This window comes from Panthera pardus, unplaced genomic scaffold (assembly GCF_024362965.1).
Source record: "Panthera pardus isolate Hobbes unplaced genomic scaffold, ASM2436296v1 HiC_scaffold_4, whole genome shotgun sequence".
NCBI classification, from domain to species: domain Eukaryota; kingdom Metazoa; phylum Chordata; class Mammalia; order Carnivora; family Felidae; genus Panthera; species Panthera pardus.
The window spans coordinates 10,844,913-10,868,950 of NW_026526969.1; the positions used below are offsets into that span (position 1 = coordinate 10,844,913).

Below are 24,038 nucleotides of genomic sequence, written 5' to 3' on the forward strand. Positions count from 1 at the left end.
TTTTTTTATTGCTACGTTGTGATCAAAATGCAGTCCCCTCTCCCCCATCCGGCCTGGGGCAAAAGTTAGCAGTCAAGGGGGTGAAATCTTTCTTTTGTTTTTTGTTTTAGGACACAACATTGGTTTCATTAGTACTTTGAAGGGGACCATTAGGAGAAATCAAAGCAAATTTGGGTCATTTAAGGAACATTTTCACCACAATCACAGCGGGGGCACTGGCCACTCAGTTCCAGGCAGGGTTTCCCACACAGAGAAGTCACAGTTCTGGTTTCTCAGCTCCAGTCTGCGGAGATCTCAGCCTCCAGAGCTCATGCAGGTCTGTTCTGCAGGCGGATGCGAGGCCTGGGTGCAGGCCAGCTGGCAGGGCTCGGGGCCAGTGGGTTGCTGGCTTTGGGCGCCCTCCCCGGGCAGAAGGGTCTCACTGGGCTTGGGGTCCCAGACAAGGTCAAGGGAGCAGACTCAGCAGCAGGCCTCACTAGCCTATCACCAGAACCTTCCTCCACCTGCCTGCCATATTTAACACCCCAAAATGCAACTGGAACCTTTAAGGGTCCTTTGTGACGTGGCCACAGGGGAAGAAGGACTAGACATCTGGGCCCAGGTCACCCCCTGGGAAGCAGAGGGGATGCAGGTGCCAGTTTGGGACAGATGGAGCCCTGAAGGCTGTCATCTGCTAGGGGGTGACCCACACAGAGCCCCTCCACCACCCTTGGTCATCGGGCATAGTCCCCCGGAGTGTCCACGGGGCACCCCTCCCTGTGCTTTCGGCTCAGTCTGTTGGTTCATTCAGCAAGTTCAGGGGTGCATGGAGCCCCTGCTCTGGCCTCGGCTCTGCCGGAATAAGAACCACAAGGTTTGCAGACCACCCACAGGGAGTGTGGGACCCGTCCGTTCCGATCCCGAAGTGGTCCTCAACCTCGGCTCCAGTCGGTGGGGTGTCCTGACCACTGACCTTCCAGAGCAGCCACCTCTCAGGGGCAGGCCAGGAGTACCGGGGGTCCTCACCTGACGGTGCTGCGGGATGGCTGGGGCGGTGGGGCTGGCATTGGACCAGGCCTCCCAGGGGGCCTGGCACGGGGCCTGATCTGGAAAGTCAGGACCAAAGCCCCAAATGGCTGTTCTGAGGGCTGCTGCCTGCTGTCCTTGATGCTGACACCAAGCCAGGGAGGGGATTAAGCGGCTGGGGCCAGGACCCCCAGGGCTGGGGTGGGGTGGGGAGGGGTGAGGTGGCCCTGCCCCCATGCAGCTCGGCCCCCTGAGGGCCTCCGGGACAGCTCTGGCTGCGAGGTCTGGCCTCCTATGTCAGACCAGCTCTACCCTCACCACAGCCTTTGTCACTGGGGTTCTTGCCCGTGGCAGCCAAGGTTGCTCGTCCCCTCCCCATATTGGCCGTGGGCACAGGGATGAGGGAGGAGAGACGCCAAAGCCTGTCGGGCCAGAAGTGCCACAGAAGGAAGCTTGGCCCGGGACTGTGGGGAGTGGGGGGGGGGACCTGCCAAACTGCCCAGGCCCGCCTTTAAGGAGCAGCACTAGGCGGGGGAGGGGAGCTCCTGCCACCCCAGGATCCCTCCCCCAGAGAGCCCTGCAGGCCCCCAACTCCAGCCAGGACCCGAGAACACCCTGCAGTTTTTGTCAACCGCCCTCTGCCAGTGACACGACCACAGCAGTGACAAATGCGACCACGAGCAGCAAACGCCGAGGGAGGGAGAGCCCGGCCGTTCTCCCAGACCTGTCTGTAAGCCCCTGAGAGCTGGGCTGCAGTCCCTGGGGCCTGACCCTCCACAGTCAGGAGCCCCACCCAGGAGGAGGAAGGAAAAGATCCCAGTCCTTCTTCCTGCCAAGGTCCCTTTAGAATTAATTTGAGGTAATCGGATTAGGATTTGTGGGGTTTTGAGAGTTTCTACCTGACACACGCTGAACTACATGCTTCAATCATCTCGGCTTAGCCACACTCCGTGGCCGTGGCCTTTGCTTGCTCTGTGCCTCAGTTTACCCTGAACGAAGAGGCCACACTGCAGGTCGGAGGAGGACTGTTCCTGGGCCTGGGGCCTCAGCAGGAACTGTGGAAACTTACCCACATGGACCTTTTCCTGGAATCTCCCTCCCTCCCCCCCACCTTTGCCTCAGGAAGGAGTTGGGACCGGAGAGAATTTAGTTACAAAGGGCTGTCAACTGCAGCCTGGTCAATTAAAAAGCAGGTCCTGGGACTCAGGTCAAGGTTCGGGCCTCCTGCTGCCCGGAGCCAGGGCCTCAAGCAGGCCACTCAACTGGTCTTGTCCCCTGGGGACCAGGCCATGCCCCAGGGAGGCAGCTGAGCGTTCGGGGAAAGTGGAGCCGCTGGGGCCACGTCCACGTGGGGTGTCCCCGCCAATCTGGGGCTCTCGGCGCAGAGGCAGCAGGGCCGGGCCAGGCCGCGGACCCCAGGCCAGGCGCTAGGAGCCCTCCCGGAAGCTGTGGATCTGCGTGGAGTACCTCTGCAGGTGGCCTTCGGGCTGGGGCTCGGTGGCGCCCAGTGCACCCCCAGCCGCCGCCTGCTGCTGCTGCTGCTGCTGATAATGCTGGTAGAGCTTGGGGCCCGGGCCGTCCAGGCCCGGGAGGCGGCCGCTGGACATGGTCAGGATGGTGGAGGTCAGCGACTTGATGTAGTTCTTGGCCAGAGTGAGCGTCTCGATCTTGGAGAGCTTCTTGTCGGCTCGAACGTGCGGGATGACCTCTCGCAGCGCCTGGAAGGCGTTGTTCAGCTTGTGCATACGCTGCCGCTCTCGCTCATTGCTCTCCAGCCGCCGCTGGACGCTGTTCTCCCGCCGGCCACCAGGCCCCGAGGCCCCCGGCCGCCTGCGCCCACCCTCGGCCCGCGCCCCCTGAGCCCGCACCGTCCTGCTCCGCAGACCCTTGGCCAGCTCCAGCCCCGAACCCTGCTGGGGCCCGTCAGGGGTCCGTTCCCCTGCGGCGGCCTCTGGGTCCTGCGCTGGCACCCGGCGCCTGGGGGGCCGGTTCTTGGTCTTCATGGCTCCACGCTGCTTGTCCCGGGGGGGGGGGGGCGGTTCTAAGGCAGGCCCTTGGAGCTGAAATCCAGAACACAGGCCACCCTGTGGTCACACGGCAGGCTGGTGGGCGCTTAGGACGCCCAGTGCACACTCAGGGCAGCCGTCCCGGGCAGCCCCCTCACTGCCCAATGGCAGCTGACCACTTGGGGCACCGTGACCCCAGGGTTCTTCCCATTCACCCATGGAGCCCTGAGCCGACCCCTCCCCCATTCCCGTTTGACCTCATGGCGACCCCTCAGACTTTATCTGGTGTCCCGCCCCCGCCCCCCCAACTCCACATGCACTGATCCCTGGACCTTTCTCTGGCCCCCGGAGCCTCACTGCCCCCTGAATGCCTCCAGAGTTTGGGTGGCCTTTAACACTTTTCTCAGAGCAGGTGGATCAGGAGATGTGGCAGGACTCTAGCTGGTCGTCTGCCTGTGGCTGCTGCATCTGCCCTCATGGACAGGCACCCACTCCAGCCACCACACTGACCGCCGGATGTCACACATGCAGGGAAGACACTGGGGCCAGAACCGCTGTGGACATGAGGCGGCTGTCTGCGGTCAGAGGTCGACAGTGGTCAGAGCCTGCCACAGCCCCCAGTCCCACCGCGTGGATGCCCCCACCCCCAACCCAGGATTCCCGCCCCCACCCCCACCCGGTCCCGCCCCTGGGTCCTCTCCCCTCAGTCCCGCCGGGATCCCCCACCCCTAGTTACCTGGAGATCCGCGGCTGCACGCGCTAGGGCTGCCCACGGGGGACAAGGACACGTCGCTTTAGCCGCCCCGGGCGGGGCCGCGGCCGCATGTAAATGAGCCCGCGGGGCGGGGCCGGGGCGGGGCCGGGGTGCGCGGGTCTCTGCCGGCGGCAGGGGGCGTCGGCGCACCTGCGGGCTGGGGGGCGGGGGGTGCGGGGGCCGGACGCCGCCCCCACTCCCCCCCGCCGCTGCGGCCTCCCGGCAGCAGCTGGGAGCCCGGGCCCAGAGCCCATTCGGCGGAGGGGGAGACTGAGGCCTCTGCGAGCACGCCGGCGCTGAGGGGAATTCTCGGGACGGCGCCTGGCCGCCGCACCTGGCCTTGGGGCGAAGGCTCAGAACAGAAGCCAAAGCCAGAAGAACTGGCGGAAAAGCCGTTATGCAATAATACTGATTTCTCAGACAGGTAGTGGCCCGTGTTTCAGCGGCCCCTGCAGCACCCGGGGGCTTCGTGAGCTCCCCCACCACTCCGCAGGGCTCAGGCCCCCACGTCGCAGGTTCCGGGGCTGGGGGGGGGGGGGGTGGGGGGGGGGGGGGCGGAGCCCTGCCCCGCGGAGGACCTGCTCCGGCCCCACAGCTGCTTGCAGGTCACGGGGAAATACCCTGGTCGGTCATCGGTTTTACGAGGTCTCCAGGGGGCGAGAGGTGGTCAGCTTGGGCTTAAACCCTGGTTCCACCCACCTGCTCTACTAAAACGCCTGCCTGCCTCAGTTTCCTCCCCTTTTACAGGAGCACTAAAAGGTGTTAAAATCAGCCTCTGGCTTCAGGGGTTCTTCTGGGCTGATGAGGCGCACCTGGAGTGCAGGGAGGCGGCGCCTGGGCCTGGGTTCCCACCCCTCGTGACCAGCAGGTTCGGGGGTTAGGGGTCGGAGGTGCCCAGAGGGGTGCTCGTAGGTGTCCATCTACTCCCTGGGGGTCTCAAGGGAGTTGGTGTGACTGGGGTTGGGGCCAGGCCTGCTTGGTAGGAGGCTGTCCCTCCGCTCTGGGCAGCTGGCGAGGGGGGCGGAGCGAGGACGGGGTGTTGCAGGAGGCCGAGGTCCACCACGGGGCATAGAAAGGCTGGCGTTGAACTGATTAGCCTCTTGGCTTTTACAGCTCATTAGAGGCTGTATCTCAGAAATTAAAAGGCTCCTGAAATTCGTCAAGAAGGACAAAGGCTTGGAATTACAGATACACCTTGAGGCAGCACAGTCACTACATCAAAGTTCAGTTTTCCAGTGAGCACTTCATGTTCTCACGCAAAAGGGCACACTATCTCTAGAGACCGGGGCACTGCGTGTCCCAGGGCCTGCGGCAGGGCGGGCGGTGCCTGGTCACACACCCTGGGCCTTGCAGAGCGGATAAAAACACGAAACAAACGCAGCAACAGAGTTTATAAATATATAACTATATTTATTTTGAATATTAAATAGTTTTTAAATTACAAGCAATTTATTGAATCACACTATGCATCAATATACAGTAAAAATCTTACAATTTAAAAATGTACACAATTTAAACTGAAAGTTCATTAGCGGTTATATTGCCGTGAACCTCTTACAACTGTGTTAAAGCCCGACAGGGAAGCCGCGTGGGTGGACTGCCCCAGGGGGGTCCTCGTCTGCCGCCGGAATTCAACAGTGGGTACACACACCGGCCCCTCAGGAAGGTCTGCGTGCGCCTGCGTGAGCCTGAGCAACTCAAACATGTTTTCAAGCCGTTCCGGTAACAGGTTGTTGGTAATTCAATACTGTCCACACGTTTCAGAACTTAGGTACCGGAGAGAAGTTTCTTTAACAGCCAACACTTGAGCCAACCCCGTTACTATTAGGAATGTTGTGCAGGAGACTGAAATGTGAAGTAACTGCGTTGCCCAATCTTATTTTAAGGCTCCTTCTCATAAGGCTACTATTCTGAAGCCCCCGTCACTGGAGCCCAACATTCGGAGCCCGACACTTGGGTTCGCTCCCGGAGTTTGCAGATGATGGAGGGCTGGGTAGGGCAAAGCCGGGGGCTGCCTCCCTCGGGCCTCGGGCCCTCTGGACGGACATGCAGTTAAGTCACTAGCCCTCCAAGTACCCTACAGAAAAACTAATATAAGGGAGAGGTTCTGAAAGGTGTTTTTACGGCAGCAAGACAAAGACTTTTCTAAGATAAAACCCATTTCTATAGAAACAATCACCTGTACATTTAAAAATAGAACGGATGCTGTTTTCAATTCAGCTTCGTGGAGCTCCTTCACGGTGAAGAGAAATGGCTTCTTACCCACACACACAGTCCAAGTTCCGGAAGGATTTGGGGAGCACTTTTTTTTTTTACATTTCTTTTTCTGGCTTATGATGGGATCATTGGATTAACACAAATGAACATTTAGCTAGGAAGGAAATGAAGGTGAGATTCTTTTTATTCTGGGATTTAAAATATGTAAACTCCACCAGAGTAACACTAACCAAAACCTGACAGACTCCAAAAGAGGCCAGGAAATGCCATTGTGGACCAGGCATTATAAACCTCAAACATATTATCTAGAGGATTCCACTGATTTATTTCATTGCATAACTTCTCAGGACCAGTTTGGTCTGAGAACCCACTCACTACTGGTAACCAACATAGTTAAAAACACAAAAAAACAAAAACAGAAACAAAAACGGGAATTGAACAACAAAGCACATGCTGATGCTTCAAAGATGGGCTGAAAATTTTAATCTACATCATTAGTTTCCTGTGTATTGCTTGAGATTTCAAAAGAACATGTTAACTCACATGTGTATTATAAATATAAAATCTTCCCCGCCATGCACCAACCACCACAGTAAGATTTACTACTCAGACCCACCCCCCCAAACTCAGTGTATAAAATGCTTTCTTTTGGCAATTAATCATGACAGCAATATAGACCTAAATTAAATTAAAACGGGAATTAGGTTGTTAAAATCTCCTTAATCATAGTGAAAAAGATACAGCCCCCAAATATCTATAAATTTATCCTGGGCTGATTGTATAAGAAGACTATATATTCTATGGATCTGCTTGATTTCGGTCATTAAATCTGAACTCCTTAGAGTTTGAAAAAACTTGTATAATCATCACCTCTCATTTCTCTCTCCACAAAGACTGGTAGTTAGATGTAAAAACTCAGGAATCTCAGGAAGTCTCCATAGCAAGAAATTCAGAGTTATGACAATTTGGCAAAATCACCTTCTAATGCCCTGTGATGGTTTCCCGTCTGCGTATCACAGGCCCAGCTCTCCTGGCCGCACTCCCTGCTCACACCGCCCGGAGGGTAAAGGGGGCTCTCTCTCCATTCTGAGTTCTTGCTCGGGAAAGTTATTGCTAGGAATGCAAAGTTAGTGGAGTGAGCCAGAATTGATAATCAAGGTCATAATTTACTTCGTAAATTCCAGCCAGTACCCACAACTGCATCTCACGGCGGGACCAGAGCTGCTGGGACTTCTGTCACACAGCCCAGTGGACCTGTGTCACGCTGGAGTCAGGCAAGCGAATCAGCACCGGGAAACGTTCGGGGTGACGGGCCAGCGTGTGGGGACCACAGCCCCGAAGTCACACCCCCGATACACACGGTTTCGTGGCGAGCACGCCAAGCCTCCCTCAGCACGCGGCCCTCTAGCCCCTGGAAACTTCCTGGTGTCAAAGCGGGACTCACGGACCGCAGAGTGAGGCCAGCTTTTTATCCCGAACACCCGATTCCTGCCAACGCTGGGGGGCTGCGCTGGATACACTCGGTCCCTTCCCAGGCGAGGGCGAGAACGAGGTGCTTAACGCGGAAGGGAAGGGTCAGTGCAGAGGAGTCCCAGGGCCACGCCTGGGTGTGACGACCATCCGGGGCCGCCCAGGGTCCCAACCGGGAGGACGGGCTGGCTGCGCGGGCTCCACCACTGTCCCTCGTCCCTCCTCCCTGCTGCAGGATGTAGCGTTACCTCCTTGGTGACGGAGACCGGCCGAGCCTGGCCCTAAGCGGGGTGGTTCTTGAGGGGAAACCCAACTCTATGGGTTACTTAGAAGCTCACCACCTGACGTGTACAAATGCAATGAACTCAAACTGTCCTCGGCAACGAGAGCCCTGCGGGGACAGCTCTTGCTCAGAGCTCTGGACCGTCTACGAGGACACGGAAGCCACAGCAGCAGCCCGCGGTTCCACACAATAAGGAGAAGAACCGGCTTTGAGGGGAGGCGCAGGGGCCACAGCAGAGCGCACACGGGGGGCGGGCACTCGGCTCCCCAGGGACGGGGGCAGGAGACCCAGCCCTTAACCCGCAGCTGAGCCCTGGGGTGAACCGCCTGTCGAGTGTTACCGAAAGGGTTTACAAAATTGGGGAGCCGGGGGTGGGGGGGGCGGTGGGAGAACCACGAGGAGGGCTGCAAACCCCTCACCTCCTCAGGGAAGCCTCACTTGCTACAAGGAACCTGTGTTATAGAAAGAGACAAACGTGTGTTTCATTCGGTCAACAAAACAAAGCAGTCTTTTTGGACTCATCAAAAATATTTCCTGTAAGAACAAAAAAACACTAACATTCGGAGTCATTTATCATTTACAAAAAAGTACCATATGTACAATTCCAACAATTCTAGACAGCAGAACACTCAAAATATTTAAGCTTTACAAGTACCATGCAGAGCAAACAAACTATAAAACAGAGAAAAAAATCAAACTAGTGGATAGCACCAGCTTGACCTGCCTTATTTTCCTTGAATAATTTAAGATTCTGTACAATATCAGGTACTCTTAGAACATTTATCCACAGTGCAATTACAGAAAGCAATTAGTGATTTCTTTAAAAATAATAAATATGGCTCACTGGTGCCCGTTCCCATCGTGCTCCTCCGGGCCCTCGTGCACAGAAGGGGTGTGCAGGTGTGGACGTGGAGAACGCCCCCCCCCCCCCCCCCCCCCCGCAGGGAAACCAGAAACGGCCCAGAACCTACAGTTCCCACACACCGGAGCAGGGTCGGCGCTCCCCGAGGATGACCGGGGCGCGAGCGCTTCTGGTGGGTGAGAGCGGCCGCAGGGCCCCCCCTCCCAGGCCAGGCTTCCCGCCGTGGGCACGGGGCCAGCGCAGCTCCCTCTGGGCCTCCCCAGTCTCTCTCCTGGGCCGGACGCCGTCGAGGGGAGGTCACTGCTGGGCTGCGGTGCAGGAATGCTGCCCGGCGGGGGGAGCAGCCTGGGACCCGAGAGCGCGTCGGGATCCACCTAATCCTTTTCTCCATCTTCGCTGCTTCCTGTTTAGGAGAGAACGAGCAAAGGTGGGTTTATGCCGTGATCGTCCTGGATGCAAACAGTCCGGACGGCATCCGACCTGTGCTACAGAAACAGGAACTGAAGCCGGGAGCGCGGCCACCCACCACCTGTCCAGCCGCGTGTTTTCTTCTTGTGACAGTGGCACCTGCCAGACCCTCGCACACTCTCACACACACACCTGCTCCGCTCACACGCAGCTTGGTGTCAACGCTCAGGGCGGGAGAAAATCGCTCTGATCTCTGACAGATCGCTAGGGAATGGGCGTGATCTAACCGGCACAATTAAACAGAGCCCAAACGCAAACACAAGCTCTTCATGGTTCGTGGCTGTTACCCGAACTTCGAACTTCAAATCGAAAAAAATGCACCTGTTGACATTCATCTCCCAATCTAGTTATGGGGAAAAAAGGATCCGTATGTCCAGATAACACAAATGGGCCCTGCCCGTGACCCCCCACCCAGGCCCCTGCTATCGCACAAGACGGAGGCTTAATGGTAAAGTCAATACTCCCGGGGGAGAACCAGAGCACATCTGGGCTCAATCCCAAAATCTTGGGCCAAGTGTTCTGAACACGGTAAGCTTTCTGAAGAATGGCTTCCCTCTGGGGGAGGAGGGGGGAAGGCGGGGTTGTGGCCAAAAGGGAAAAAGAGAAGAAAAGAAGGTGGCAGACACCCTGGGCAAGTTTGGGGACCTGCAGCCAGGCCGTCACCCTGGGCCACCCGGCCCAACCGGGGCAGCGAGGGGACACCTCCAGTGGCACTCAGCTTGCGGAGTGACAGAGGCCTGCGGGTGGGGGCTGTGGCCCCGAGAGCGCGCTCTCGAACTGTGAGAGCTTTCGGAGGGATTTTTTTTTTTTTTTAATCTACTCTGCAAACACCAGGAAAGCCCCAAATTAGCAAGCATGCAAGTCCCACGGGGAAGGTCTCGCAGGCCGACGCCCGCCCAGCCCTGCTGGACACACAGCCCTCCTCTCACCTCCTTGCTCCATGTCCGAGTCAGTAAGGTGAGTGAGAGAAAAGCTGGCGATGTTGGCAGGCGAGATGGAGAACCGGGAATACGGCGGCGTGTGAGGCCAGCTCTGCTCTGTGCTCCGGGGCGGCGGAGGCGGCGAGAAGTACTTGGACGTCTGAAGGGAAGGCTTGGAACTGAGAAGGTTACTTGTTGTCTTCGCCATAAAAGGGTCCGGGGAGAAGTCATCATCCCATTCAAAGCCTCCACCTAAAAGGGAAAAAAATACACCCCAGTTTTCCTTCTCTGATTCTGTTAGAAAGAGCAGAGGGCCGAGGGCAGGCACACAAGTGTGCCGCAGACCAAGCAACACCGACGCGGCCCGACAGGGGGCAGAGCTGCTCCCCGGGGTCCTGACAAGGTCCTTTACAGCAGTGCGTGACGTCACCCTCCACAAAAGCGTCCCTCACTCACAGCCCACTACCTTTTAGTTTCTTTTTAAACCCGCGAACGAAGGGAAATACCTTCTTCATCGGTCGAGCTTTCGGAATTTATGCACCTGCTCAGGTAGGGAGAACCCGAAGGCGGTGCCGGGCCGCGGCCGCTCAACTCGGGGCCGTGGGCATCTCCTCCGCAGTGCCCCAGCTCTTTGGTCGGGGTCTCCTGAAAGCCAAAGAGAAATTCCCGTCAGCAGAAGCCGGCTCGCGGGAGCCTCACTGATCGGCCGTGAAACGCTCCTCCTCAAACAGGGTGGGCTCGGGCCCGGGGAAGGTGCGACGGAACACAGCCCCGGTTCACCCACCGAAGCAGCTCCGGGACCCGGGCGGCAAGCGTGAAGCGGCTGCCGGAGGCCTCCGGAAAGCAAGCAGTGGCAGGCAAGCCGGGGAAGAACTCCTCAACGGCACGTACCGGAGTGGACACAGAGAGCTCCAGAAGCCCCTTGGCTCTGGCTCTGAAGCAGGAGGGAGGTCTTCTGACGCTGGGCAGGGGGCTTCCAGACGGCCCCCCTCCATCTCTTGCTCCCCAGCCCCAAGCAATCCTGGGGTGGCAGGCACCTAGAATTCTGAGGGGGCGGGGGGACTCACTCTCCCCCTGGGGGAGCTGGGATCCTGAGACAGAAGCCCTGCTGCTCGTCTTCCCCTCTGTCCACAGGGCCGCATCTAGTGTGCAGCGTCGTGCGCTAACGAAAGCCCCAGATGTTCAGCTGTAGCAACCGAAAAGGGGGGTTCAAGACATCGGAAAGTACCAGGGACACCACGGACAGGGAGGAGCTCAGAAAAGCAACCCTATCAAGTCCGTGAGAACCTGCCTTACCTCCGAGCCGCGCGTGGCAGCCCTGAATGTCAACAGCATCGAAGCTTTGAGAACTGAACCGCAGGCCAGACCACTGGCCAAGACCCACCCTGGCCAGTGGGGGGAACGTACACAGGACAGGTTTGAACAGTATAGCAAAAGCTTTGAACGGGGACCCCCAGCCCACAGAAGGGTGGCTGGAACTTGAGACCTGAACCCCAGTGGGTCGATGCCTTCTAGGACAAAAATACCAGCATTTTCCTTAGAATCTAAACCAGGACAGAATCATAAACACACTAAAGAATCAGTCAAAAAATCACTCTGCATACAAAGAATCAGGAAAACCTCAGTTCACGGCTGCCAATGCCACGATGACACAGATGCTGGAATTACCTTAAAGACTATTGTGAAAACGTTCCTACGAGCAACAGCAAACGTTCTTGAAATGAATGTCAACCCAGAATAGTCTTGGCAAAAGAACAGATGATAAAAATAATAACGAAGTGCAAATTTCAAAACAGAAAAATACAGTAGCTAGAACTTAAAAAAATCCACTGGACAGACTCAGTAACAAGATGACAAAGAATGACTGAATTTGAAGGAGATCAACAGAAATGATTCAGTCTAAACAGGGATGAAAACAGACACGTGAGAAAAAGCCAACGGGCCACAGACACACAACAGTCTGATCCCGGAGCACCAGAGGAGGGGACCCGGAGTGCGGCGAAAGAAAGCATTTGGGGACATAATGGCTGAAAACTTCTTGAATTTGGTGAAAGACCTAAAACTACAGATTCAAGATGCTCAGCAAATTTGAAACGGGGTAAACGCAAAGAAATCCACGCTCACGATCAAACTGCTAAGAGGAAAAATAAATTTTGCAAAGAAAAAAGTCCTGACAGCAAACAGACATAATAATACTGAGAGAAGAGAGCTGTCAACTCTGAACTGTGGATTCAGAGAAAATATCTTTAAGGAGTGAGGGAAACTAAGGTAATTTGTTGTCAGTAGATTTGATTAAAAAAAAAAAAAAAAAGCCAAACTTCTTCAAACGGAAGGGAACTGATACCAGAAGGATCCTGGAACATCAAAAATGAAAAGAGAGAAACAGTAGAGCCCGCGTGGATAAACAGAACCCAATTTGTCACCTCCTGAGTTTCTTTTTTTTCTTTTTTTTTAATTTTTTATTTTTTAACATTTATTTATTTTTGAGACAGAGACAGACAGAGCACGAACAGGGGAGGGGCAGAGAGAGAGAGGGAGACACAGAATCGGAAACAGGCTCCAGGCTCTGAGCTGTCAGCACAGAGCCCGACCCGGGGCTTGAACTCACGGACCGTGAGATCATGACCTGAGCCGAGGTCGGACGCTTAACCGACCGAGCCACCCAGGCGCCCCTCCTGAGTTTCTTAAAACATGTTTGATTGCTGGAAACACTGATCACGCAGAGCACCGTCTGACGGGGCTTTCAGAGTAAGTGCGTGGAATAATATACCAGACAGCAGTAATAAGGTTTCTGCTTTTCCACTGGAAATGGTACAGTACTGATTCTAAGTAGATCGTGACAAGTATGTATATTTTAATCCCCCAAACCATGACAAAACCTAAGATACGCAGTAAAAAAATGCAATGATAAATTAAAAGGTAATATTAAAAAAGGCCTAAATTACCACAAAGATGGGAAGAACGACCAAGTAAAAACAAACAGAAACGAAGAAAATGGTATGCCAAAACCCAAACAAGACTAATTTTATTAAATGTAAGTGGCCTAAAACCACCATCAATTAGAAGACAGGATTTTTCAGAAGAGATTTAAAAACTGATTTGCTACTCACGAGAAACTAACGTCAAACATAATGATACACGTAGACTGAGAGTAGAAGGTTGAAGAAAGAGATCTCATGCAAATGCCGATCAAAAGAAAGCTGGAGCGGTTACATGAATATCAGACAAGGGAATAACGAAGGACATTCTGTCGCGGTAAAAGGTCATCTCAACAACAAGATCTAATGGTCTTAAACGTGCATGCGGCTAACAACAGAGCCGCAAAACAGAAGAAGCACAGACTAACAAACCGAGAGAGACAAATCCAGAATTGCAGTCGGAGACTTCAACACCTCTCTCTCTCCCATCCGGCCGCGGACGGAACCACCAGCACGCAGAAAAATCAGCACCTCAGCACCAGTGCAGAAGAACTGAACACCGCCCACCGTCCAGATCCGACGGACATTCAGGCACGTTCTTTCAAGTACACGTGGAACGTTCAGCAAGACAGACCGTAGCCTGGCTCCGAAACAAACCTTTTTAAGTTTAAAGGAACTGAAACCGTATCAGACACGCTCTCTTGACCGTAACAGAATCAGACTAGAAATCAGTGACAGACACAAGACAATCTTCAGCCCTTCATTTTTAAAGAGGCTGAAGTGGGAGCTCGTGGAGCAGGGCCCAGCAGGCACGGGAGGCCTGGAGGGCCACGGTTCTGCCTCTGCCGCTGCCGCCCCCTGGTCCCGATCCACAGGGACCGCCGGTGGCCGGCAACTCCGGGGCTACCTGTGAGCCACACGCTGTTCCGGCTTGCACCTGCGTGCTGACCACCACTGCCAGCTGCTGGGTTATGGAAACGCGGTGTGTAAAGCACAGCCGACTTCAGCAGGCCTCTGCCGGCAGACCCGGAAAGGGCATCCGGGTCTCCTTCCCTTAACTCGACAGGACTTCCCTGTCCCAACTACATCTCTGCATATTCTTGGGAACCGTAACCAACCCCAAATTCCCATCTTTGGGGAATCCTAACACACTCTGCGGCCTCAAAGCGGCCATCAGGAAGACAAAGCGCGATTTTCCTAAACACGTTCTGGAATTCCCCGAGACGACAACGTGTGGAGGTTAACAGATACCTGGTCAAACAGATAGACCGTGACATCATCAAAAAACGTCACCGCCTTCTTTTCTTTCTTCCAGTCGTCCGGCAGCTGGTCGATGGCGACAGCGGCCGCAGGTTTCAACAGGCTGCGCAGATGCCTCCCGTCCTCGTTGCTGAGGATCACGGGCACCGGGTGCTCGGTCTCGTCCTCCGACTCGGAGCTCAGGCTGTGCAGGTGAAACGCCCGCAGGTCTTCGTCCGAGTCGTCGCTGTTTTCATCCTCCTCGTCGGCATCCATGCCGTCCTCGGAGAGGTCCAGCATGCCTGACACTCCAAGTTTCCCCAGGTACTTCCCTTCGACGTCCGGCTCCTTCAGCTTGGGGCCCTCGGCGTGGCCGCACGACGACTTCTCCGCCGTCACGTCCGCCGTGCTGCCGGGGCACAGGGCGGAACTCGCAAAGGCAAGGAGCTCGTTGGTGTTGGTTCCGGTGGAAGCGAGCGTGCAGGGGCGCTCCTCTGGTGCCTCGAAGTCATCGCTGCTGCTCAGCTCGGAGTTCCCCAAACTCAAGGGACTGCCGGCCTCGTCTTCGGGCGGCGGCGTCTGTTTGGAAACGTCAGGTGGTGCCGGGTTCCGAAGTGTCTCTGGACGCCGGGGGGACCGGAACTGTGCGAAGCAGGGAGACAGCTTCGGTCTGGCTCGCCGTGGCTGGTTTCCAGGCAACTGTCCTTGGCGCCAGGACTCTGCTCCGGCACGACCGGCTCAGGCAGCGGCTGGTCCGTTACCACCACCAAGGCCGAGGCCGAGGGTCCCGGGACGCCCTCGCACTTCTTGTCGGGCTCAGAGTCATTATCTGAGAAGTAGGCGGAGTCTCGGTACGAGCTCTGAGAGCCAGGCGCGGAAGTCTGCGAGGCCACTTCCGTACCCCTGTGGCCGTCGGCTGCGTCTGAGATGACGATGACCGGGTTGGGGGGCAGGGTGCCACGGCTGCCGTCGCCCGCCGCGGCCGCCTCCGCGGCCGAGGCGCCGTCGGGGGCGGGGTGCAGGGTCCATTCAGGGGACTCCAAGTTCTCCGTCTCGTAGCCACTGTCTGCAGGCTTATCGGGGGGCACGAGTTTCTGAGGAGTGTGAGAGCCTAAGGATCCCAATAAAACGTCACGGACATCCACCGAATCCAGAGAGTCCGGGGTCTCCACAGACTGTTCCGAAGTCGGAATGGGTGTTGACAAGCTGTCTTCTAAGAGGCTGTCTTGACTGGTCGAGTCTGAGGACAGGGCGGACACCAGGCCCCCCTCCTTGGCAGCCGCTTTACAATGCAGCTCACTCAGAGCGTCCGCACCTTCCGAGCTCTTCTCCAGCACACGGTCAGCGTGTCGGTCTTCTGAGAGCGGCTGATTGGGGAAGTTCCGTCTCAGTTCTGGAACACTGCTTCCTATACTCACCTCATTGGCAAAAATGTCATCAGTAAGAACCGGGTCGCTTCTGGTCAGTGTCAAGGCCTCTTCGCTTTGGCGGGTCAGGTCCCGGGACTGGTCACCAACACCGTGTGCTCTGGCAGCCGCTGCGGGAGTTTCTACCGTGATGGTCACAGGGTCCGGATTCGTTCCTTGGCAGAGACGGTCTTCGTGCTACGGACATCCGAGCATGTGGGTTCTCCCTGCTTCGGGGACGTATCTGGAGGTAAGCGGGGAGATGTTCCTTCTGTCTCCAGCGAGGGTAGGAGGTACCCGCGCTTCTGGGGAAGACTGTGACGAGGTGTTCAAAGTGCTGTCCTTGAACACGACACCTGCATCCTGACCCTTGGCGCTGAGGCTTTCCTTCAGCGAAGGAAAGCCTGGTTTGTTCTCGGCAAACTTCACTTCGGTACCTAAAGAGTTCCTATGTGGAGTTTCTAATATCGTTTCGGTGAAGCCAGCGTTTTTAAGTTCTGTTTGAAGATCATTTAGATGTTCTTTGTCAGACAGTGAGTCTTTTAGTAGGTTTTTCTCTTGAAGAAACAAAAAGTTTGCTGACAGCTCTTGAACGTTCAGTGGATCAAAATTATCTTGGTGCATGAGGGTTTCTGATAAGCAAAGAGGCTCGCCGTCAAAAAGCTTACGGGGCTTATCTTTCTCAAAGTGGCACGTTACAACAGACTCTCTGGAGTCGTCCGGGCTTGAACCGAAAGCGGTCGGCTTCAAGTCGGTTTGAACTCCATTTAGTTCCATCAAGTCAAATATCTTTTGGTGACTGGGCAGATCCTCTGATTTGTCAAGATCACTAAATATACTGTTGAAAGGGCTCTCAGGGCCCCTGGGGACCTGTACGTCCTCGGGTACGCTGGAATCTTTGGGGTCTGCACCGCTTTGGAAGAAATCCTCATCTGTACTGGACTCCTCTAATTCAAGGTTCCGGAGTGTCAGGAATTGGGGCGCCTCCTCGTGTATCCTTTCCGGGTTATCCATTTCAGTTGTGAGCAGCGCGGGTGGGTAATCAAGCTCCAAGTTGCTGCCGCCTTTTTCTTCCAACTGGATGTAATAGTCGCTTCCGACAGAAAGGTTGTGGGCATCAAACACAGGGACCACTCCGGGGGCCCCACGGGGCACATCCTGGCCACTGTCATCTTGTTTCCCCGGCCCGGGGTCTGAAAGTGAACTCTCAAAAACTTCAACCGGAAAGAAGATGCTCGTGTAGGACAAGGCTTCGTCCGGGGGGCCCCGACTGCGCTCGTCAAAGTGGTCGTGCTTGGCTGCCTCCCAGACATACTCAAAGCTCAGGCCCTGGCTGGTCTCGGTCACGGTGAGGACTTCCTCCACCTCACGACCCAGCCGGTCCCTGGCGAAGTGGTCGAGGATTGGGAATGCGGCATTACTTGAAGTGTCTCTGCTGTTTGTATTCGGTTTAAGAGCATTCCACTGCTGCTCAAAGTCGACTTCTGAGTCCCTTTGGCTTTGCATCCGCAGGTAGGTGAGCAACCTGTGCACGTCCTCGGCCGCTGGTCTCTTGTCCGGGGACAGCCAGCAGAACTGCAAAACTTCATACCTGGGCAACGATTCAGAGGTGATTAATGGAATGATGGTAAAACTGCTTTAAAACAAGAAAGGACTTCACGAGGACTCCCAAGCCAACTCGCACCTCAAAAGTTTCTATGCTATAATCACTGTCAGCCACATGAAGGATCTCGGTTCACGGTGGAATACATTGTGGCGCAAGAGGAAATGAAGAAACATAAACGTTGGGCCTACTAATTTTGTGTGTTCCCGGGACATGTCCCAGTATCAGTGTTTGTCATTTTCCTTCTGGTGTCTACCCAGTGACTTATCCCCTGAATTTAGAAACAGTTTTAACATGATCTCCTCTTTAAAAAATCGCCACAGGTGGTCTATGTAGTAAAGAATGCACTTGTCTTACGTTCTTTAGATTTACTCGTTTTATTTTGCAAGAATTCTCAGAGACAAATGCAGTAGTGACTAATCTCTAACTCCTCCCCGCAATGAAAAGTAACACTACACTCTTACGTAGCACATGGTCTCCTTAGATCATAAAAGGGGCTGAAAGCAGAGGGAAACAGTAGAAAATGAAGTCCAAAGAAGAGAGCAAGCGGGAGCTGGGTCTTCGAAGGGTTGGCTGAATAGAGCCAACCTCCCACGACATAGCCACGAACAAAAGGGAAGACAAAGGCAACTTCAAAGTGTTAACTGTAGGCAGTATGTGTCAAGTTATTCCGGGTGAGACAGTTCGAGCGGTGTGGGAGCTGAGCACTGCCTCAGTGCATGGGGTTGCCTCGCTTCACGGGCAGTGCCTGCTGGGCAGGCAGTGGTGTAGACAGAGGCTTAGAAAGAGGTGAACGTGATCCTGAATGGAAGCGGAGTAAGAACTGGTCTGAAGACTCGTAAGAAGTAAATTTGTTTTGCAAATGTCAATATGCACTATGCAAATTAGCTTCTGCCGCCAATTTAAATATTATCCTTCCTGTGCTCTTTTCTCACATATTAGGTATCACTTACAAAAATAGCCTCATTTTTTTTTTTTTAAGTTTATTTATTTTTGAGAGAGACAGAGCATGAACGGGGGAGAGGCAGAGAGAGAGGGAGACACAGAATCCAAACCAGGCTCCAGGCTCTAAGCTGGCAGCACAGAGCCTGACGTGGGGCTCAAACTCACGTGTGAGATCATGACCTGAGCTGAAGTTGGACGCTCAACCAACTGACTGAGCCACCCAGGCGCCTGCAAAATAGCTTCATTTTAAAACAATTCCACAATAGGAAACTCCCTAATGTTGACTTTTCTAATTGGTTCAGACTTCACATTTTTTCTTATTGCACAGAATACATAAACTCCCACCTGTTGTACACTTTTTCCAAAACTAACATTACATTTTTAAAATATATGTTAATTCTAAAATCAGTTGTGGGGCGCCTGGGTGGCTCAGTCGGTTGAGCGTACCGACTTTGGCTCAGGTCACGATCTCACAGCTCGTGAGTTCAAGCCCCACGTCGGGCTCTGTGCTGACAGCTCGGAGCCTGGAGCCTGCTTCGGATTCCGTGCCTCCCTCTCTCTCTGCCCCAACCCACTCACATTCTATCTCTGTCTCTCTCAAAAATAAATAAACATTAAAAAAAAAAAATTAAAATCAGTTGTGAATGATACACAAATCTTGGCTTTTCACAACATTTATCGTTTAAAAACAGGGAATAAATATACTGGGGCGCCTGGGTGGGTCGGTAGGTTGAAGAGTCCGACTCTTCTTTTGGCTCAGGTCACAATCCCAAGGTCGTGGGATCCGGCCCTGTGTCAGGCTCCTTGATGAGAGCCTGCTTAAGATTCATATTCTCTGTCCCTCCCCTCCCCTGGGCCCCTGCCTCCACTGGTGCTCCCCACCCCCTCTAAGATAATCAATCAATCAATCAATCAAAATGGGGAGTATACAACTAACACCCACAGACAGAGGATTTCCTTAGCTTCTGAAGACAACAAAAAAGTAAAGTAGAGTTACCCACCATCTGTCAGAATAAGGCTGCTCCAGCTGGGGCTTAGGGAGTTTTGTGTCTCTCTCTCGAATGACCTGATTGAGAACATCTAAGTTGGAGAGGTTGGAATAAGGCTGAGCAGCATTATCAAAGAGCTCCCAAAGTGTCACACCTAGGGACCTGTGGAAAAAAGGAAACAGTCATTTCCTCCTCCCTTTAGATGTCAAATTTTTAACACCCACATTTTTATTAGTGACTTTAAGAATAAGGTGTGTACTGAAAAGGTTATTAAAGATAGCCCTTTAACGTGATTTTTAAAAAAAGGCACCTTCAATACAATGAGGTCAAGTATGCCTCCTCACATTTGCTACAGAGTACTCTAGAAGCTTTGGCCAACGCAGAAAGAAAAACTTAAACAAGGAACGGGCGTAATTATAGATAAGAGCTAGTGTGACTGTCCACTTTGAAACTCAAGAAATTTTTTGGCACATCTTTAGAACGATGTAAGAGTTCAGTAAAACGGTGAGATACGAGAGGAACATCCTGAGGCAGACAAAGAAATCCCGCTCTCGACAGTCGTAAACAGGTGGGTTTGGTTGCTGTTTCGGAGGGGCTTCTTCCCGTCATCCCGCCACCTACCCATGGGCCACCTGCCGGAGCCTCTCCGTGCCTCCAGGCCCACGGCTGTTACCACAGGCAGAAGGGAATGCCCCCTCCTGGGACCCATCCCCCTCCCTCACACCAAGTCCTCTGTCGCCACGGTCACAGCCTCTGCGGCTCAGCCAGAGGGACACTTACTCTCCACCTCCTCTAAGCAGTCTCTGCGTCTCCACCTGGGTCGTACGGCATCTCCTGGCCACTGCAATGGCTCCCAAGCCTGGCTGACTATCTGTGTCATCTGGGAACCCCCCACCCCAAGGACTCTCACGTGATAATGTAGGTGTGGCCTAGGAAACTGCATTTAAAGGGGCGCCTGGGTGGCTCGGTCGGTTAAGCAGTTAAGCGTCTGACTTCGGCTCAGGTCACGATCTCGTGGTTCGTCAGTTCGAGCCCCACATCGGGCTCGGCGCTGACAGTGCAGAGCCTGCTTGGGATCCTCTCTCTTTCTCTCTCTCTCCCTCTCTCTCTGTCCTTTCCCCCACTCACGATTTCTCTTTCTCTCAAAATAAAAAAATAAACTTAAAAAAAAAAAAAAAGTTCCCTAGTGATTCTGACATCCAGCCAGGTCTGGGTGTGGATGGTTTACATGACCTGGGATCGAGGCCTCCAGGTGTTTGTTTGAATAATAAACCGCATTAAATAAATACGTATATTATCTGATACCGTACAGTACAACGTAACTTATGAGTTAATTTACGTTAACTTCACAAATCAGCGAAAGAAAGCACATTCAGAATCTAAGCTGAGAGATCACTTCTGTCAGAGGAAACAAAATAGACCCAAATCTCCCAACTCAATTCAAGAAGGAGAACACACCTTCTCGCCGGCACAGACCTGCCAGAGGCAGAGGGTCGTTCTGGATACAAAACAAGTTTAAGACGCTATCGATGACTTTAGGGAGTCTACAATTTAAGTGAGGAAAATAAGAAATTCGCTGCCACACCTGGTGTGAGCTTGGGCACATGACCCTACCCGTCGCAACTCTCCAAATGCCTGCTCTAAAACTCCCTCTCTCGAGAAGGCCCGTTCCCAAACCAAAGCCCTCGCCGGCCCCCGGCTCACCCTGTTCAGGAAGCATGACGCGTGGGCTTTCTCGACTCCCCACCCCCCACCTCTAACGTCTCCGGTCTCCCTTTCTCATCTCCTCACACAGGCCACAGAGAAGAGCCGTGTCCCCTCATCAAGGTCCGTCCCTGCCCCGGGGCTCTCTGTGCTACGCTGTGCAGTCTCCTGCAGGACAGCCGCCGTCAGTCACTGCCCCTCACCCCCAGCTGCGGAATTCTTTACCTTGAACTGGCCCTTGCCTCCTCGAGTACCACTGGCCTCCTCCTTCTGGGGAGAAAGGAGGGGTCTTACCCGCTCTTCCAGCAAAACTCTCTGAGAGAGGTCCCTCCCGTCCCCCCCGGCACAGGGCAGCGCGGCCCCTGCCGCAGGCTGATGTCGGCAATGCTGCCCGCCCTACCGCTAGACTTGTCACGGTGTCAGAAACCAGGGGTGGGCTCTGTGTCCAGGAGCACAGGCTAAGCTCTCAGGTTAAACACCCTGCTAGGAATAGTAAAAATTTGGACAAAACATTAAAATTATCTTTTTAAAGGCATCACAGATGAGATAAGATAGCATGGAATTACCAGGAAAAACCCTAGAACTTGAAGAGCTAAGGAGAATACTAAAACCACCTCTGAGGGGCCGCTGGGTAGATCAGTCAGTTGAGCGCCTAACCCTTGATTTTGGCTCAGGTCATGATCTCATGGTTTGTGGGATTGAGCCCCACACGCCAGGCTCCAAGCTGTCAGCAGTTGGTATTCTCTCCCCCTCTCGCTGTCCCTCCCCCCACCAAAATAAATAAATAAACTTGAAAAAAAAAATAGAGGGGCACTTGGGTGGCTCAGTCTGTTAAGTGTCTGACTTCGGCTCAGGTCATGATCTCACGGTTCATGAGTTTGAGCCCTGCACTGGACTCAGTGCTGACAGCTCGGAGCCTGGAGCCTGCTTCGGATTCTGTGTCTCCCTCTCTCTCTGTTCCTCCCTTGCTCTGTCTCTGTCTCTGTCTCTCTCAAAAATAAACAAACATTTCAAAAACAATAGAACCACCTTTGAGCTGGTGCATTTGCTGAATCACAGAACTTGGGCTTTTGTGGTCTTGGTTTACAAGGCTCAAAGGGGATGGTGGGGGTGGTGAACAGGCCAAAGCCCTGGGTCTGTCCTAAGTAAGGGGAATCACAGACAGACCTCCTCACCATAAAAATAAGCCTGCCCGCACCCCCTCCAGGAGCCTGAAAGGCAAGCTGACTTGGCACTGAGGGGCTCTGAGTAAGTGTTTGCGTGTGTGTGTGTGTGTGTGTGTGTGTGTGTGTGTGTGTGTGGAGAGAGAGAGAGAGAGAGAGAGAGAGAAAGAGAGAGAAAGAGAGAGAGAGAGAGAGAAAGAGAGAGAGAGAGAGAGAGAGAGAGAGAGAGAGAGAGAGAGAGAGAGAAAGGGACTGTGTGTGTGTGTGTAAGGGGGGGTTGGCCCCTAACAAGCTGTAACCACAGAGCTGCCCCTTGATTGGATCTGCAGCCCAAATTCACATCACCTGAGTGGTCAAAAAAACCTCAAGCTGAATATGTAAAGCACAGTCCCCTTACACGGCAGGACAACCCTGGTATCCGACACACATAAGTAAGCGTAGATCCTCTCGGGAGGAATGCTGCTCAATTCTCGGTTTCTGAGATCCTCACCCCAAGGCAATGAGGCAGCATCAAGAACCAGCAAGATCAAATCCACAAAGACTTCAGATACTGGAATCACCTGACACAGATCACAACCCAATTGTTAAGAACACTGGGACAGGTTTTAAAAAATCCAGTCGACTTCCTCCAACTGAAAAGTCAATAGCTGAACCATAGAACTTAGTAGACAGATTTAACAGAAGAACAGACACACTTGAAGAGAGAGTTTTAGAGAGAGAGAGAATTAGTGGCTGGAGCACAGGTCTCGAAAATTATCTAGAGCGTGGCACAGAGAGTCAGAGAGACAGAGTGTAAAAAGGAAGAGATTAAGAGACAGAAGGCCGAGCAGGAAGGCAAAAAACACACGTCTAATTAGACTTCCCAAAGGACAGAAATGGAGCAGAGGCAGTACTTGAAGGGTAAGGGCTGAGAACACCATCAAACTACAGATTTGAAAAAGCCAAATAAATCCCAAGCAGAAAAACATAAGAAATCTACACCCATACACATCAGAGTGAAACTACAAAAACAGAAGACAGAGAGAAGAGTTTAACAGCAGCCAGAGAGCAAAAGTCACATTACCTTCAAAGGGCTTAGGGAGACTTACAGCTGACTTCTCAATAGCAACAATGGAAGCCAGAAGACAGTAGAATGATCTCTTCAATATGCTGAGAGAAAGTAACTGTCATCAAGTAAAAATATATTTCAAAAACGAGGACAAAATAAAGGTATGTTCAGACGCACAAAAACCCGAGGGTCTGTTACCAGCAAGCAGGCCCTCACTACGGGAAATTCTGAAGGACGTACTTCAGACAAAGGGCGAATGATCCCAGATGGAATGTCTGAGATTTAAAAGAAAAAAAGAAAAGAAAAGAGAACTTAGAGCAAAGGGGTTTGATTACATGGATCAACCTAAACAAAAAAACTGCTAAAAAACAAAACAAAACAAAAAAACCCCAAAACCAAAAACCAAAAAACCAAAAAAATAATAAGAACAACGTGTTGTGAGGGTAAAAGAAAAAAAAAAAAACCCCAGCAATTACGTATTGTGTGCGTGCGTGTGCATACACGCGTGTGGGGGGGGAGGTGTATAATTAAACCAAGTTAAAGTATGTTAAAGTATCCTGAGGGCCTTGCAACGTTCAGAGAGAGAGGGCCAAGACATGAACTGATACATTAGACTACAGTAAGTGGAATACACGTTATAACTTCTAGGGTAACTTTTAATAAAAGTACAGGACTAGAGTATACAGCTCCCAAACTAACAGGAAAAAGGAGTTAAAAAAAATCAATCCAGATGAAGGCAGGAAGAGGAAAAGAAAATAGAAAAGGCAGGATAACAGTACAAAAAAAATGTGTACACAAATTAAGAAAGCTGTAACAGAAATTGTTAGTCAAGGACGTAAACGCATTTCTTTATCAACTTCCATTAAACTGATCTCCTACAAATCACAGTATTACATAATGGTCCAAACTTCTGTTTTTTCGTTCACTGCAGTCAATATTTAAAACCTCTATTATACTGTAGGCCCTACAGTCGACACAGAAAACAGACCTGGTTCCTACATTTATGGACCTTATTACTGTTGAACGGGTAAGAGAAAA

The 24,038-nt window shown here is 53.1% G+C and overlaps 2 protein-coding genes across 2 annotated transcripts in view; both read right to left on the reverse strand.

Annotated features, from left to right (window-relative positions):
* Positions 1-3,855, reverse strand: BHLHA15 (basic helix-loop-helix family member a15). Its single transcript, XM_053894228.1, has 2 exons — positions 3,748-3,855; positions 1-3,065 (listed from the first exon to the last, which is right to left on the reverse strand). The coding sequence occupies exon 2, from the start codon at positions 3,006-3,008 to the stop codon at positions 2,433-2,435; it is 576 nt and encodes a 191-aa protein (XP_053750203.1). The 5' UTR covers positions 3,009-3,065; positions 3,748-3,855; the 3' UTR covers positions 1-2,432.
* A 1,296-nt stretch (positions 3,856-5,151) lies between these two features.
* LMTK2 (lemur tyrosine kinase 2) overlaps positions 5,152-24,038 on the reverse strand; it is an 80,399-nt gene continuing 61,512 nt past the window's right edge. The window contains 8 exon segments of the mRNA XM_019422596.2: positions 5,152-9,000; positions 9,995-10,237; positions 10,492-10,630; positions 14,155-14,778; positions 14,781-15,748; positions 15,751-15,832; positions 15,834-17,139; positions 19,098-19,247. Of these exon segments, the coding sequence (XP_019278141.2) occupies positions 8,972-9,000; positions 9,995-10,237; positions 10,492-10,630; positions 14,155-14,778; positions 14,781-15,748; positions 15,751-15,832; positions 15,834-17,139; positions 19,098-19,247 (3,541 nt within the window). The 3' untranslated portion in view covers positions 5,152-8,971.